Source organism: Cervus canadensis, chromosome 8 (genome assembly GCF_019320065.1).
Source record: "Cervus canadensis isolate Bull #8, Minnesota chromosome 8, ASM1932006v1, whole genome shotgun sequence".
Taxonomy (NCBI): Eukaryota; Metazoa; Chordata; class Mammalia; order Artiodactyla; family Cervidae; genus Cervus; species Cervus canadensis.
Genome location: NC_057393.1, coordinates 54,007,512 through 54,023,944, shown reverse-complemented (window position 1 = coordinate 54,023,944; position 16,433 = coordinate 54,007,512). Strand labels below are relative to the sequence as shown.

The 16,433-nt window shown below is 41.8% G+C and overlaps 1 protein-coding gene across 3 annotated transcripts in view; it reads left to right on the top strand.

The window, feature by feature from the left end:
• Positions 1–16,433, top strand: part of LOC122446275 (pulmonary surfactant-associated protein D) — a 93,937-nt gene that overhangs the window by 68,635 nt on the left and 8,869 nt on the right. For 2 of the 3 annotated variants that reach the window (XM_043476246.1, XM_043476244.1), the window contains exons 1-3: positions 14,612–14,695; positions 15,493–15,564; positions 15,986–16,187. In XM_043476246.1, the coding sequence (XP_043332181.1) occupies positions 15,989–16,187 (199 nt within the window). In that variant the 5' untranslated portion in view covers positions 14,612–14,695; positions 15,493–15,564; positions 15,986–15,988. Of the gene's footprint in view, positions 1–14,611; positions 14,696–15,492; positions 15,565–15,985; positions 16,188–16,433 lie in introns of those variants that run through there. The other variant, XM_043476245.1, reaches the window with a different exon arrangement.

Below are 16,433 nucleotides of genomic sequence, written 5' to 3'. Positions count from 1 at the left end.
TCTGTGGTGGGATCTTAGAAAACATTTTCACATGCACATTTTGAGGGTCCATGGACCAGTCAGGTATGAAGGTATTAACCAGATATTTGGCCAAAGGTAACAAAGATCCTAATGGACTATCTTACATAAGTTATTTATGTCACTTCTTTACTGCACTCCCCTGCATTCAGGACGACCACACTCCACCACGGGGTGTGTGTCTCTGCTTAGCTCTGACTTACTGTACTCCTCCTCATTAGAGAGGATGCCCATACCCTTTCTCTCTGGGGACGTATTTCTGCTTTGCTTCTGTCTTAAATAAACAACCTGTTTCTCTGTGTGCTCTGCCATACAATGTGCTGTGTCTCTAACAATAAACTTTTTATCTATTTACAGTTTTTGCCTCCTTGAAACATTCTTGCTTTCAAATGGGGGAAAGAGCCAGAGTCACTTTGCTTCTAGCCTCTAGTCCCTGGGGTGTGTTGGCTAGGATTCCTGGGGTTTCATCCAGGGTACCCAGCAGGGAACTAATATATCCCTTCAGGAGCGCTCACTGCTCTCCCTCCGAGATCAGGAGCACTGGTGCTGAAACTCACTCATGTAAAAGGCCATCTGTAAAAGACCCCAGAACTTGCACTTTCAGCTTGTAAATCTTTACATCAAAGGCCTCTGAGTACATGGTTGATTTTACTGACTCCCTACTGCAAAGAAAATTTTAAATGAAATCTCTACTTCAGAAATTGGAATGAGGCCTGAATGAACCACAGGCTCAGGGAAAGGGGTGATGAATACCCCTCCCCCAGACAGGAAACCGGCCACTCTTTCCTTTGTTCCCAGGAACCAGGAGGACTGACATCTCTGGCCCTTTCTGAATAGACCCTGAGTCCCACCCCTCTTCCCAACACACTTGCAGCCACACTGAGTATATGGGACAGCAGGTCTGAAAACAAAGCCACACCTCTCAACAGCGTGCGTGCAGCTCAGGCTCCTGCTAAGATCTTTCTCCTGTTACTGAAAATATCCCCAATTCCTGGCAGTTTCTGAAATATAAACAGTTACACAACAGTGAGCAAGCAGCTCTCCAGTACAAAGACCATGCCTGGTCATTCTTATCAAGGGAGTTTAGGGCAGCCTGTTTTTATTGCAAATAAGAAAAACAACTGGATCTAGTTAAGCCCAAGGGGGGCATTTTTTTCTGAGAATGGAGAATTCTGAATTGACTTGAGAAGGACGGGGGGGGGGGGCGGGGAGGGGGGGCGGTGCATAGGCAAACTGTGCCACCTCCCTGGCTTCTGCCTCTCTCTGCCCATCCTCACCTCTTGGCTATCAGTTGGGAGAGGGGTGGGGGCAATAGAGAGGTGTGGGAATTGGAGGTAGAAACTACGGGATGTAAGATAGGCTCAAGGTTGTGTTGTACAATGTGGGGAATACAGCCAATATTGTGTAATACCCGTGAGTGGAAAGTAACCTTTAAAGTTATATAAAAATGCACAATTAAAGCAAAACAAAAGATAAATACCTGGTTCACGGGAGTCACTTTAGATTTGATTCCAAATGCAGCAAGAGCAAACTAGAATAATTATTTGCCCAGTAGAAAGTATTGGTAATTGTGTCCTCTTGTTTCAATGAAATCTTATCACATTTTGAAACCTATTTTGGGTTTTGTATGCTCTTGCCTATGAGGAGATACCAGGTCAAGTGAAGACAGACACCCATTGACACAACAGTAGGTTATAGGCTGGGGGAGGTAGAGGCTGAAGCATCAGAACACAAAGTAATAGATTAAACAAATTGAGAGAATGTCATGGGATAGATCAGATCATTGATTGAATGTATTTTCTATTCTTTTCTGTCTGAAAGGCAAAACTTAGATGCATATTATGTGAATAGAGCTAAATTAGACACAATTCAATTTTGGGATCACAATATTTCCTAAAAGGAGCATGAGGTCTTGACCCACTGTGGACAGTTGGATCAATAACCTGTGAAGGTAGTTTATTTTTTGGCAGGAGTACTTGGCTTAACAGCTTTGGTGAGGTCACACAGCATGCAGTGACTAGTGACTGGAAGTAGCCAGCACATAATATGTTATGTTTCTCAAGTTAGTAAAAGTCAGTTCATTTATTTGGAGTTATCATGCAAGTGAATAGCATAAACCTCACTTGAAAAGAAACTCTGCTTGCATAGATTAAGACCTTGAAGAATGCTTTTTGATCAGCTGAAGATTCTTTTAAAATATGCTCAAATATTCAATAATCATATCATCCTTGGATTTTTAAAATTCAAAGTGGTTGGTATAACCATATTTTTCTGTGAACTCAGAAAGGAAAAGAAAAGCCAGAAAATTCATGATATCTATTTTTTTTAAAGCAGTAGTGTTCTGGGGAATTGGCAAATAGTAACTCTTAAGGACACATTCAGAAATTTTCAAAGTTGGTCATTAAACCATTTGTAGATTAAATGCATGAAAATTAGAAAACACTATGAAGAAGTACTTTTTACTTTGATGAGCTACTTTGCCAGGACACCAGTAGATAGACGTATATGGTGAGCAAATATCCTAGTCCATAAACAAAGATGAACAAATCCTGGCATTTGGATTGTAACGTATCTGCTATCACTGGCAAAAATGAGGCTTAGAAATAGGGTGGTGTGCTATCATTCAAAATTATTCACCAAAAGTCATTAAAGTAGGCATATTCAGAATGTTTTTCATGTCCTTTGTGCAAATTTTCATATTTTAATTCTTTTCAGAACAGAATATCAGTAAAATGTTGGGCTTTTCAGTGAATTAATATGCTTCCTTCTATTAGAGATGATAAATTATTTACCAATGGTTATTGCTTTAGTTTTGAAAGGAAATGTAATGCCAGTCAACTTAGTACTTTCATGGTTAAAGATATTTTTATTATTTACTTTTTAAAAATCCTATTTTATTTCATGGTTTGTAATACGGCATTTCTACTCATGTAATTTAGACAGTGCCACTAATGATATCCCAGGAAAATGATATTTACATGATAGAAGTATTTGGCAAATATACTGTTTCTTTTCCTAATATTTTTTATATTTAAGAGACCATATCACTTAAAGCCATTTTTTTATTAGAGTGTATTGAATTTACAGTGTTGTATTCACTTCTGCTGTATAGCAAAGGGATTCAGCTTTATATATAGCTGACTATATATAGATATACGTGTGTGCATGCATATATATATGTGTGTGTGTGTGTGTGTATATATATATATATACACATACACACATTCTTTTTCCCTACTTTTCATCATGGTTTATCACAGGATATTGAATATATCTCCTTATGCAATAAAGTAGGACCTTCTTATTTATCTAGTCTGTATATAATTGTTTGCATCTGCTAACCCCAAACTACAACTCTATCCCTTCCCCATGGCCCCTAAAGAATGTTTTAATTGAACAAATTATGGATCATCTACAATCAGAAATATTATACATTTTTCTTTGTCTCTAATAACATTGATATGTATTCTGAAATAATCACAATTAACATTTAAGCAAGACTTTAGAACCTATCTTGTGTTTTGTTTTTAACACTAATATGTCATTTTCATAATTATATTGTCTTCTTAAATCATAATTTAAAATATTGCATTGTATTCTATCAGGGTGATATACTGAAACTTACTAGTTATTGTTTCACCAGAAGAACTTGATTTCCATTCCTGTTTCTTATCCTTGGTTTTCTGTGAATGCCATGTTTATTTCTGGAAAAGTCTGTGTTATTGCCTAGAGGGCTATTTCCTAGAGGGTTATTTCCCTTGGCAGCTGTCACAATGAATCAGTAACAGAATAATTTGCTGCAGCAAATATAATTTGTCCATTGTCTTAACACCATCTCAGAGATTCATCCTAGAGCGCCTAATGGGCAGTGTAGGTAATATGATAATCACATGGGAAACGTGAACGCCACCCGTTCCTTACAAGTACAGGGCTGACGCTTCCTTACCAGCTGCTGCTGCTGTTTGGTCCCTAAGTTGGGTCTGACTCTTTGCAATCTCATGGGCTGTAGCCTGCTACGCCTCTCTTCTGTCTACGGGGTTTTCCAGGAAAGAATCCTGGAGTGGGTTGCCACTTCCTTCTCCAGGGAATCTTCCTGACCCAGGGATTGAACCTTGGGTCTCCTGCATTAGCAAGAGAATCTTTTACCCCTGAGCCACCTGGGAAGCACCCCTCACAGCTGTAGCCTCTTATTCACTTCCCACCTGCACTGGGGAAGAGGAATCCCTTTCACATGACTCACTTCTGCTTCAGCTCCTACAGGGAATAATGAAGGCAGACTTCAGAAAGTTTTATTTTTTCTCCTTTGATGCTCATTGTCACAGTTTTCTCAGTCTTTTCTATATATGTTGTCTTTTTTCATCAGTTACCATTGATATGTTTTCTTTCATTTTTTCCAGCATTGTTTTATTTATTTATTTTACTATATTGCACACCTTTTCTTAGTCTTTTACATGCTTCCTTTTCTCGCCCACGTCTTTATTAAAAAAAAATTTTTTTCCTCTGATTTTATTCCATTCTCTTTTGAGTTGTCGCAGCACAGTGTTAGAAGAGCAGTTTCTAAGTCAGGTTTTCTGGGTTAAATCTCAGCTCTGTCACTTGCTAAATGCATGACCTTGGGCAAGATATTTGTTCTCTCTGTGCTTCAGGGTTCTCATCTGTAAAATAGGAATAAATCTAATCCTCCCATAAAGTTGTGTGAAGATTAAATAAATTATTACAGGTAAATTGTTTAGAAGTGTGCCTGGCCCATAAGAGTCTACTATTAATATTCTAATTGCTTCACACCCTTTATTTGTACCTCATTTTAGTTCTCTTTGGCATCTCTGTCATTTCTTGAGCTACACCTTTTTCCTCCATTGATAGCCTCACATGGGTTCATTTTTTCAGTTACTTTGCTTTCACTTGTGTTCTTTTACACTATTTTTGCTCCTTTAATTCATTTCTGCATTTTTCTATGCACAGAAAACATTATAGTTATAATTTCCTTACAATTCCCTAATTCTTGATATATTTTTGTTTTATTGAGAAGTAATTGGCATATGTCACTGCTATTCTCTCATTCTTGACCTCTCTTTACTGTCTTTAGGTCCATTTTATTCATAGTAGGAATGCAGTCTTCTCTAGGTTTTACATTTATTCTGTTTCCTTTAACATCTCTTCCATTATTGTTTATCTATTTCTTCATCATTTACTAATCTGGACTAGTTATCTGTAGAGATGACATTTGTTCACATATTCTCTTTGTGCTTTATATATCATGTCTGCTTCTCTCATCATTTGTTCTTCCCTTTATGGTTATACAATGTTATATGTCTTCTATTGCTTTGTGTTTTTATTGATGAACATCTTTGCAATTTTAGTGTCTTTCACATTTTTCTCTTCTTCTTTGTTCTTCTTTATTATATTGTTATGTTTCTATGTATGAATACTTCTATACTCTTCATTTCTTTGAATATAAGTTTTCTTCTCACTTATCATTTGCTCTTTTTTCCCTAAACTATTCTCTCCACCACCTCATCCTTTCTTATTTTCAATTCAATAAATTTATTTCTCTAGAGAGTCTATTCTTGATTTCAGAAGCCTCTTTTATCTTATATTCTTTACCCACAACCTCCCTATATTTTTCACATCCTTTACTCTTTTTTCTCTAGCATAATTTGAATTCTCACTTGCTGTTAATATTTTCTCTTAAGGAAATCTTGCATGATTTATGGAATACCATCAAGGAACTGCTGTACACATTATGGGAGTCTCAGAGATAGAAGAGAAAGAAAAAGGAACAGTATATTTAAGGAGAAAATGGCTGAAAACTTCCCAAATCTTGGGAGGAAAAATGGGCAATGAAACTAATAAAGCTCAAATGACACCAAGTAGCATCAACCCAAAGCAGATTACTCTGAGACATATTATAATCAAATTATCAAAATCGAGAACAAAGAGAATTTTGAAAGTAGTAATAGAAAAGCTACTTGTCATATATAAGTAGAAGAGAACTACTTATAATATAATATAATATATAAGAGAACTCCCATAATACTATCAGCAAATTTTTCAGCAAAACCTTGCAGTTCAGGAGAAAGGGCATAATATATTCAAAGCACTGAAAGAAAAAAATTTAAACTGAGAATACTTAACCTCAAAACGATAATCTTTTCAAAGAAACAGATAATGTCTTTCCCAGACAAATAAAAGCAGAGGGAATTCATCACCACTAGACCTGCTTGTAGATCAATACCAAAATCAAATTGATATTCTTTGCAGCCAAAGATGGAAAAACTCTATACAGTCAGCAAAAATAAGACCGGGAGTTCACTATGGCTCAGATCATAAATTCTTATTGCCAAATTCAGACTTAAATTGAAAAAAGTCGGGAAAACCACTAGACCATTCAGTTATGACCTAAATCAAATCCCTTATGATTATACAGTGGAAATGACAAATAGATTCAAGGGGGTAGATCTGATAGAGTGCGGGAAGAACTGTGGATGGAGGTCTGTGACATTGTACAGGAGGCAGTGATCAAGAACATCCCCAAGAGAAAGAAAAGCAAAATGGTTGTCTGAGACCTTACAAATAGCTGAGAAAAGAAGAGAAGCTAAAGGCAAAGGAGAAAAGGAAAGATATACCCATTTGAATGCAGAGTTCCAAAGAATAGAAAGGAGAGATAAGAAAGCCTTCCTCAGTGATCAATGCAAAGAAATAGAGGCAAACAATAAAATGAGAAAACTAGAGACCTCTTCAAGAAAATTAGAGATACCAAGGGAATATTTCATGCAAAGATGGGCTCAATAAAGCACAGAAATGGTATGGACCTAACAAGCAGAAGATATTAAGAAGAGGTGGCAAGAATACACAGAAGAACTGTACAAAAAAGATCTTCATGACCCAGATAATCACGATGGTGTGATCACTCACCTAGAGCCAGACATCCTGAAATACAAAGTCAAGTGCGCCTTATGAAGCATCACTATGAACAAAGCTGGTGGAAGTGATGGAATTCCAGTTGAGCTATTTCAAATACTAAAAGATGATGCTGTGACAGTGCTGCACTCAATATGCCAGCAAATTTGGAAAACTAAGCAGTGGCCACAGGCCTGGAAAAGGTCAGTTTTCATTTCAATCCCTAAGAAAGGCAATCCCAAAGAATGTTCAAACTACCACACAATTGCACTCATCTCACATGCTAGCAAAGTAATGCTCAAAATTCTCCAAGTCAAGCTTCAACAGTGCATGAACCATGAACTTCCAGATGTTCCAGCTGGATTTAGAAAAGGCAGAGGAACCAGAGATCAAATTGCCAACATCTGTTGGATCATCAAAAAAGCACGAGAGTTCCAGAAAAATATCTATTTCTGCTTTATTAACTACACCAAAGCCTTTGACTGTATGGATCAGAACAAACTGGAAAATTCTGAAAGAAATGGGAATACCAGACCACCTGACCTGCCTCTTGAGAAATCTGTAGGCAGGTCAGGAAGCCACAGTTAGATCTGGACATGGAACAACAGACTGGTTCCAAATAGGAAAAGGAGTACGTCAAGGCTGTACTGTATTGTCACCCTGCTTATTTAACTCATATGCAGAGTACATCATGAGAAACCCTGGGCTGGAAGAAGCATAAGCTGGAATCAAGATTGCCAGGAGAAATATCAATAACCTCAGATATGCAGATGACACCACCCTTATGGCAGAAAGTGAAGAAGAACTAAAGAGCCTCTTGATGAAAGGGAAAGAGGAGAGTGAAAAAGTTGGCTTAAAGCTCAACATTCAGAAAACTAAGATCATGGAATCAGGTCCCATCACTTCATGGAAAATAGATGGGGAAACCGTGGAAACAGTGGCAGACTTTATTTTGGGGGGCTCCAAAATCACTGCAGATGGTGACTGTAGCCATGAAATTAAAAGATGCTTGCTCCTTACAAGAAAGTTATGACATAACCTAGACAGCATACTTAAAAGCAGAGACATTACTTTGCCAACATAGACAAGGCTATGGTTTTACCAGTAGTCACATATGGATGTGAGAGTTGGGCTATAAAGAAAGCTGAGCACCAAAGTATTGATGTTTTTGGACTGTGGTGTTGGAGAAGACCCTTGAGAGTCCCTTGAACTGCAAGGAGATCTAAACAGTCCATCCTAAAGGAAATAAGTCCTGAATGTTCATTGGAAGGACTGATGTTTAAGCTGAAACTCCAATACTTTGGCCACCTGATGCGAAGAGCTGACTCATTTGAAAAGACCCTGATGCTGGGAAAGATTGATAGCGGGAGGAGAAGGGGACAACAGAGGATGAGGTTGTTGGATGGCATCACCGACTCAATGGACATGAGTTTGAGTAAACTCTGGCAGTCGGTGATGAACAGGGAGGCCCTGCGTGCTGCAGTCCATGGGGTCTCAAAGAGTCAGAAATGACTGATCAACTGAACTAAACTGATATACATATGTGCAACGGAATATTATTCAGCCATGAGAAAGAAATATATCCTGCCATTTACAGTAATATGGATGGATCTTGAGGACATTAGGCTAACTGAAATTAGTCAGACTGAGAAAGACAAATACTCTAAGTTACCACTTATACATGGAATCTAGAAAAGAACAAATTCAAAAAACAGAGTAAATGGTTACTAGGGGATGACAGGGAGAAGGGTTAGAATATTTTTTCTAGTGTACAAACATGCAACAAGTAGTAAATATGTCCTAGAGATCAAATATCTAGTGAATATAGACAATATCCTATTGTAATGAAACTAAGAGACTAGAACCTAATATTCCATCCACTAAAAAGAAATTATAACTGTTTTATGATAGAGGTGTTTATTATCACTACAATGGTAATCATATTACAATATATAAATATATGAAATTAATATGCCGTACATCTGAAATATACACAGTGCTGTATGTCAAATATATTTCAATTTTTAAAAAAATGAAATTTTTGCATTCCAGAATCTAGAATCCAAGTATGTTTGAATTTCTCTTTCATTATCTCTTAGGATCAAGGTAAAGAGATGATCTGGGCTAGCAATTTTAAATCAATATTTTATATCAAGTATTTTGCTAAACAATTTTTACAAGTTATGTTATACAATGTGAAGGATTAAATAAAAATAAATTTGTCTATATCTTCTACCAATGGAAGAAAACTTGGTTTGGTGCATTCACTGATGGGGAAGGGACCTGCACTGGATATTCACCTCACAGTAGAAAATGAAGTCACATGAGGACATTGCAGAGAATGTAAGCAACAGGGTCCATTTGATTATGGGATGCTGTCCTTGATGACTATAGTCAACACTAGAGAATAATGAAGAGTATATACTATGTGGACTCTGGATAAAATAATACCCATATTATTTTCAGACCAGGATTACTTTTTAGCACTACTGTTTCAGATGGCTTTGACACAGGACAGCTTATGGACTGGTAGAATAATTTTGAATGGAATAGTTCATATAAAAAAGGGAAAAAATGTATCTAGTGATCAAAGAGACAGCTAGAAAGAAAGTAGTTAATCTAGAGGAAGCCATATTCAGACAGACTACCAACAAATAAAGTAAAGCAGTTTATTAGAGATTGGGTTTTTTTACAAATGTTATAGTAGTCAATAAGCTATGGGGGAGCTTCCCTGGTGGCACAGTAGTTAAGACTTCCTGCTTGCAATGCAGGAGATATAGGTTCCATTGTTGGTCAGGATCTCGGATCCCCCATACCTTGCTCCATGGCCAAAAACTAAGAAACAAACCAATAAGCTATGGGTTACAGGGACTTCAAAGAGGGTACACTGTGGAGAAGACTTGTTTTTCTTTTTTTGGCTGCACCATGTGGCTTATGGGATCTCACTTCCCTGACCAGGAATTGAACTTGGGCCACAGCGGTGAAACCCAGGTATCCTAACCACTGGGCCACCACTTGTTGGGGGTTCTTTGTACCTTTGTACCAACCCCTTCTTGAACTCTCAAGAAGACATGTTTCTCTTGCTTCCCTTTGGGGTGTATGAAATAGCATTTACTCAAATCCTAGTAGTTAATGTTTATCCCTTGGGAATACATGTGGCCTTAAGTGGCTGAGTGGTACAGGCTCAATTTGAATGGATGGTCAAGAAGGAATGTGCATAAAATAATGAGGAATCAGGCTGGTTGGGCATGTGGTTTATTCCTTTATTCCTTATCTCCAAGGTACAAGAACAGACCATTTCTCTGGTAAGTTCTGAAGTAAGTGATTATGAAACAGAGGTACATTGGTTACAAGGATCTTGGGTTTGAGAGCCCTAGGAGCCCATACAAACCCTGCCCCAAATCCCCCCTCCCCTACCCCTTGGGATAACCTAATCGTCTCAGTTCATTGGGCTCATCCTTGGTTGGGGTTGAGACACAATTATCCCTGGTTGAAAACTGTTGTTCTCCAAAAGCTAGGAAGATAGTGGTTGGGGTATATCTGAGTCTCTGAAAGAGTCATTTGTATCCAAAAACCTATGATTCTGCTTCAACTGGCTTGCAAGACCCTGTGTTCATCTGTTCTGCGTGGAAGGAATGGAAATTCAGCCTCAACAGAAAAGTGTCTCTCCCAATACAGCCTGAAGAAAGAGTGGTGATTCTAGCTCAGGTGCTTTTCTTCAGGACATGGCTGCTTATGTCTGAACATCTGTACTTAAGAGATGAGCTTATAGTCATATCAAGTGGGCATGTGCCCATTTAAGGCATGGATTCACTGAAGGCATGACTTTCAATCCATGCCTAAACCAGGAAAGGCATCTGAGCCAGAGAAGGTGATTTTTCATTTGGGTCCCAGCTCTTAGCAGAAGGGGAAAGGTTTTAAGGAATGCCTGTATACCTGAGGACTTAAGTACTCTGGGTAGTGAAACGAAGGCAGATCACTATTTCCCCTAAGAATCAAAAAATGGGAAATACTAAGATGTCAGCTTTAAGGAAATGAAAGGACAAGATAAGCAATACTATATAAGGAGCCCTCCATTCTAGCCAACCAATGGAGAAGCCACTCCTAGCCTGGTGTGGACAGTTGCTCTGAATTTGCACGTAGTTTGCAAGGACGAGATGAAAGGTATCAATCGAACCCCCAAGATTTGGCCTCAGAGACATTGCCCTCTGCCTGACAGGTCACGGGGGAAACAGCGGAATCTTGCTTCTTCTGATGTCCATGTCTCCTTTTTCCTGCCCTTGTTATGAATTTTAGAATCACAGGTTTTAGAATCAAAGAGCTCAGCACCCAGAACAGAGGAGAAGTGGGTCTGTGAATGCTCTGGCAGAAGGCCTCAATGCCAGACTTCCCCTGACAGTTCCCAGAGACCAAAACGAAAGCAACCTGACCACTGCTGTTGGGATGGACCTCACAGGCCTTTGTGCTTTGCAGATGCCCTGCCTTAAGACTGAAGTAAGAGGGAGAGACAGCAACAAAGACATTAATGGTTATTGGACAGGGCATCTTACATGTTCGAAACAGAAACTCCTAGAGTGACATGCCACCGTTTATAGTGGATAGGAAATGGCAGCAATTTTTGGCACTGGGGAGAAGTGTCAAAGTGACCCCTATCATTTACAGGGGTAATTGATGTCAGCTGGGCTTATCTGTTACCAGCGAAACCTGCAGCTAGGGCAGCAGCCAGCATGTAGGCAGTTACTAATTAAGCCCTATAATTAATAGGATTGGGTAGTCCTGTGAGTGGAGCAGGGACTGGTTGAGGAGGGAGGTATAGAAAGAGCAAGAGATCAGCCATCATGAAGGGGCTGACCATATACTCCGTCCTTACATAACCTGCATACCCGTTGATTTCTTGATCAACCCCTCTTCCACAACTTTCCTGGCTCAGATATATAGAGATGTACCACAAACAGATACCACAAATGCAACACAGACAACCAAAGCTAGTGAATACTGAGTCCAAAAGGTAGGCAATCTTTGGAGACAGGCATTTATCAGGTCAATTTTTCATGGAATTCCTGAGGACAACAATAGCATATCGCTCTAGACCCAGCCATCAGGTTCATTTTGGACTGAGGTCATTATTGTTGCTCTCTCTGCAAACAGATCTCTCCACTCAGACTAGAAACATGAAATATAAGATGTCTAACAGGCTCAATGCAGGGAAGATCATGACCATTAAGCAAAATATGAGCAGTAACAGCACTGTGACATATTAACACCCTTGACTACGATTTTTGTCCTGGGCTGCAGTACCATTACGGAGAAGGCAATGGCACCCTATTCCAGTACTCTTCCCTGGGAAATCCCATGGACAGAGGAGCCTGGTGGGCTGCAGTCCATGGGGTCTCTAAGAGTGGGACACGACTGAGCATCTTCACTTTCACTTTTCACTTTCATGCATTGGAGAAGGAAATGGCAACCCACTCCAGTGTTCTTGCCTGGAGAATCCCAGGGACAGGGGAGCCTGGTGGGATGCCGTCTATGGGGTTGCACAGATTCAGACACTACTGAAGCGACTTAGCAGCAGCAGCAGTACCATTATGCTGTCCAACCTCTGTCCTCTTCAGCCAGTGTCAGACACTGGAGGGGGTGTAACAAAACACAAGGTTAATATAATGGTGCCTTTCTCTAGTAGGGGACCTTGATTAATTTCTTAGTCTTCTTAGCTGGGTCCAGATGAAATATGTAAGTTCCTTTCTAGTCTTAATCCCCACAGGGCGACAAACCCCAAACACCTGGGACTTTCCTGCCAGTTTTAGTCCCAGGGCCACTTACAATATACTCCCCTGGGGGTAGATCCTGTGGCAAGGGCAAAAGTGAGTTATTCTCCTGATCCTTAGCTGGCAATGATACTTGGGTGGTCCACAGTTGAACTCCGATGATGTTGACTAATTTGCCTCTGGGTTAACACGATGTAGGTACGCCCTGTGCTCACTGCTTCTAGAATATTAATGACAAGTTCTGTGACTTAAGCTAGCCTCTTGGTTCACAGGTTTAGACAGTAGGTTTCCTGTATCAGTTGTTGCTTACTTAATCCACTCATCTCTCTATTAGCCCAGCAGCAGTAGGGCTGTAGGACAGGTGGAAACGCCAGGGTATGGCATTTTTATCAGCCTATTCCTGAACTTCATGGCCACTAAAGTGGTGTTTTTTTGCATTGCAACTGGAGTAGGCCCACTGTAACAGCTTCCACCTGTTGTAAAGCATATAGGCTGCATTGAGCTTTGTTCCTTGACACTATATCCCTGCCCCCTCCCACACCTGGGACCAGAAGCCCAGAGGGTGCTCTCTTTATTTTGCCATTGCCACAGGTCCAAACCAAACCCTTCAGGGTAACCGACCATGGCCAATTCACAAGCCTGTCCCAGTTAGTGTCCCTAAAGCCTGTAATTGTTTAGGGGTGGTGGGTCAGGGGTACGTTTGTATTTTGTAGAAAACAATAAAACCAGAAAGGCTCTTATGTTTTGCCAGTATCACAAGACCTCCCAGGCAGTCAGGTGAAGCACAAGCCCAGGCTGCTACTTTTAAACTGGGAAGAGCCTCTGAGGTTAGCAGGATGTCATCAGCTTAATGGACGAGAAAGATCTCTCTCACAGGAACCCACATGCTAGGGGATGGCCATCCTGCAATTATCCCCACAACTCTCCCTTCCCTGTCCTCATTCTCCAACATCTTGGCACTCAGAGATCACCTGCAGCCTTCTGGCTGACTCACCAGTTGTTGGGCTTCACCCTGCAGGTGTGCAGGCGTGTTGATGTCCAGCCTTGAGACCAAAGCAAGAGCTAGAAGACAGGGACAAAGATGTCCATGGCTTATTAGATAAGGAATCTACGTGTCCAGAAAAGAAGGGTCCTAGCACAACAGCATACCATGTTCAGCAGAGAGCAGGAAGGACATGGAGGCAATCTTCACCGCTTGAGGGAGGAACTCACCAGTCTAACAGGAAGGTGATGTCACTTTGCTCATCAGTTACCAGGGAAACCAGTGTCTGGGGCAGCAAGTATGTAGGCAGTTACCAGTAAGCCCTGTAATGAAGAGAATTGGATAGTCATGTGAGTGAAGGAGGGTTGGGCAGGGGATGAACAGAGAGCATAGAAAGCCATCTTCAGGCAAGTGGAGAGTTGTCCTAGAGCTACAACAGAAAGCAAGAGTGACCCCTACCAGATGACAGCTCCCCCAGACACGGTCTCCCACAGGCTGTTGCCTCAGCAGCCCTTCACCTGCCCCACTTCTGCTCAGATTGGCCAAGCTGCTCCCAGCTCTTTCCTGGTGTCTGAGCAGTAATGTTGAGATGAAGGTGGAAGAGAAGTGGGCACAGCAGATGCTGTTTCTTGGACACTGCAGAACCAGGCTGCTTTTACAAGAACTCTAGGTCATTGTGCAACTTGCTGGTCTTCTGTGGACCTTGGATTCCTGGACGTCATGAAATACAGACCCTGATGCTGCCATTTTACTTACAAGGTTGAAGCGGGGTACCCATGAGATCCTGGGCTGAGGGTGCTCTTTGAACTCTAAGGTGTGTATAGTCCTATGAAATTCAGTGGCAAGAGTCCAGAACCCAGGTGAGGGTGCAATTGAGTGAGTCAATAAGGAAGGAAATTACGCTACTTCTTGAAGAGAGTTTTCAGGAACCTGGGGCTGAGAGTCAGGTTACAGGACAGGTATAAGGAGCCAGTTCTCGCCCAGGAACTCTAATTTGCCTGGATGTGCTGGAGCCCTAAAGGAAGCAACTGTGAGTGTCTCTGTTCTTGCCTCTTAATTTGTTTTCCAATTTTTGGTGAATATCTCCCTGCCTATGTGGGTGGTTGAAGAAGGCAGGGTGTGTCTAGATCTTCCACTCTAGGAGGGTCAGTGTTGGAGATGGGAGAAAATGGGGTAATAAGGGGTGCACTTCATTCTGCTCCCTTGGTTTGGTGGGAGATGTGTTTCCAGGACAGGGAGAGGGGGAGAGTTGGATGTGACATCCAACCAGATCTCTGATGCCATTGTGTGGAAGTCCCTTTGGAAAGTGCATGTCATCTTCCTCTTGGAAGGAAGCACTTCTCTGGCCAGGAAACCCCTTCCCTCCCACTACATCAGCCTGCTTGGCAACCCTTGGTCCTTTGCACAGGTCCCTCAGGATTTCTTCCAGGTCTCTGCAACCCCCATGATTCTTTTCCATGCTAAAAACTTTACAGTTTCTCTCTGAGAGAAGAAAAATGCCCAACACTGGGAGTGACCATGTCCTGTACCCACCCTGATCTCACTTAGCTCCTGAGTCCCTTTCCGATGGTGACTGGAAGCTCTGTTGGACATCGGCTTTCCTCCTCTGAAGCCAGCCTCCCCCTGATGGCACCCGTCTCTAACGTCCCCTCTTCCATGAGGCCCCTGTCCCAAGTCCTCTCAGGAGGTCTGGGCAGGACTCTAGGTGTGCCAGGAACTTTCCTGGTGGAGCCCAGGAATGACCAATCCTGGCAAATAAGCAGTCATGCGCCATTCTGTGCTCAGGACAGACCTCGCCAAGCATTAGCACTCTGGCTTTTTTTTCAGATAGCACTGCAGACTCCAGCACTATTCTGTGCAGAGCAGCAAGTGAGAGGAAACAAGCCAGCTTTGTAAGAGGTAAAGCTACCAACTTCCTGGTATAAAAAGGGATAAAGAGGCCCAGAGAGGGAAGGGTCCCACCTGAGGGCCCTCAGTGAGTCCCTCCTGGTGTGACAATGACCTCAGTGAGGAATTCTACCTCCTGACCACAGTGCCCCTGGCAAGGATGACAAGCCCAAAAAGGGATGACACAGAACATCTGAGAGTAGATTCATGCTGCTGGCAGACCAGCTCAGAGGTCCAGCTGGTTCACTCATGTCCTCCCTAGCCAGACCTTATCCTAAATTTCCCTAAACTGTTTTTGGAGCCCTGCTACTCTTGGCCCCAGAGGATGGGGGAGGAGATGATGGAACCGCTTCTCCTGACCTCCAGGAGCTGGGCCAACCCTAATCCTTGTCCTTGGACCAAGAGCACCCCCTCTTTCTGTTCCTCTGCCTAGGACATGCTTCTCCTCCCGCTCTCCGTGCTGCTCCTGCTCACACAGTCCTGGAGATCCCTGGGAGCAGAAATGAAGATCTATTCTCAGAAAACAATGGCCAACGCCTGTACCCTGGTTATGTGTAGCCCCCTGGAGGGTGGCTTGCCTGGTCGTGATGGACGAGATGGAAGAGAAGGCCCCCGGGGGGAGAAGGGAGATCCAGGTAGAACTGTGTCCATGGGCTTGTTCTGGTGGGAAGTGGTGGGCACTGGAATTGTAACTAATCCAGAAACTCTGGATCTTGTGCTGTGGAAACCTTGAAGATGGGCTTCCCAAGTGGGTGGGTTTCCCCAAGATCTTCAGTCCACCTGAGACATGCCTTTACTGATTGGCAAAGACTGGCTTGCCCAAGCCCCTAGCTCCATAACCAGCTGTCCTGATTCCTCCCCTAGGATCTTCTGACTCTAAC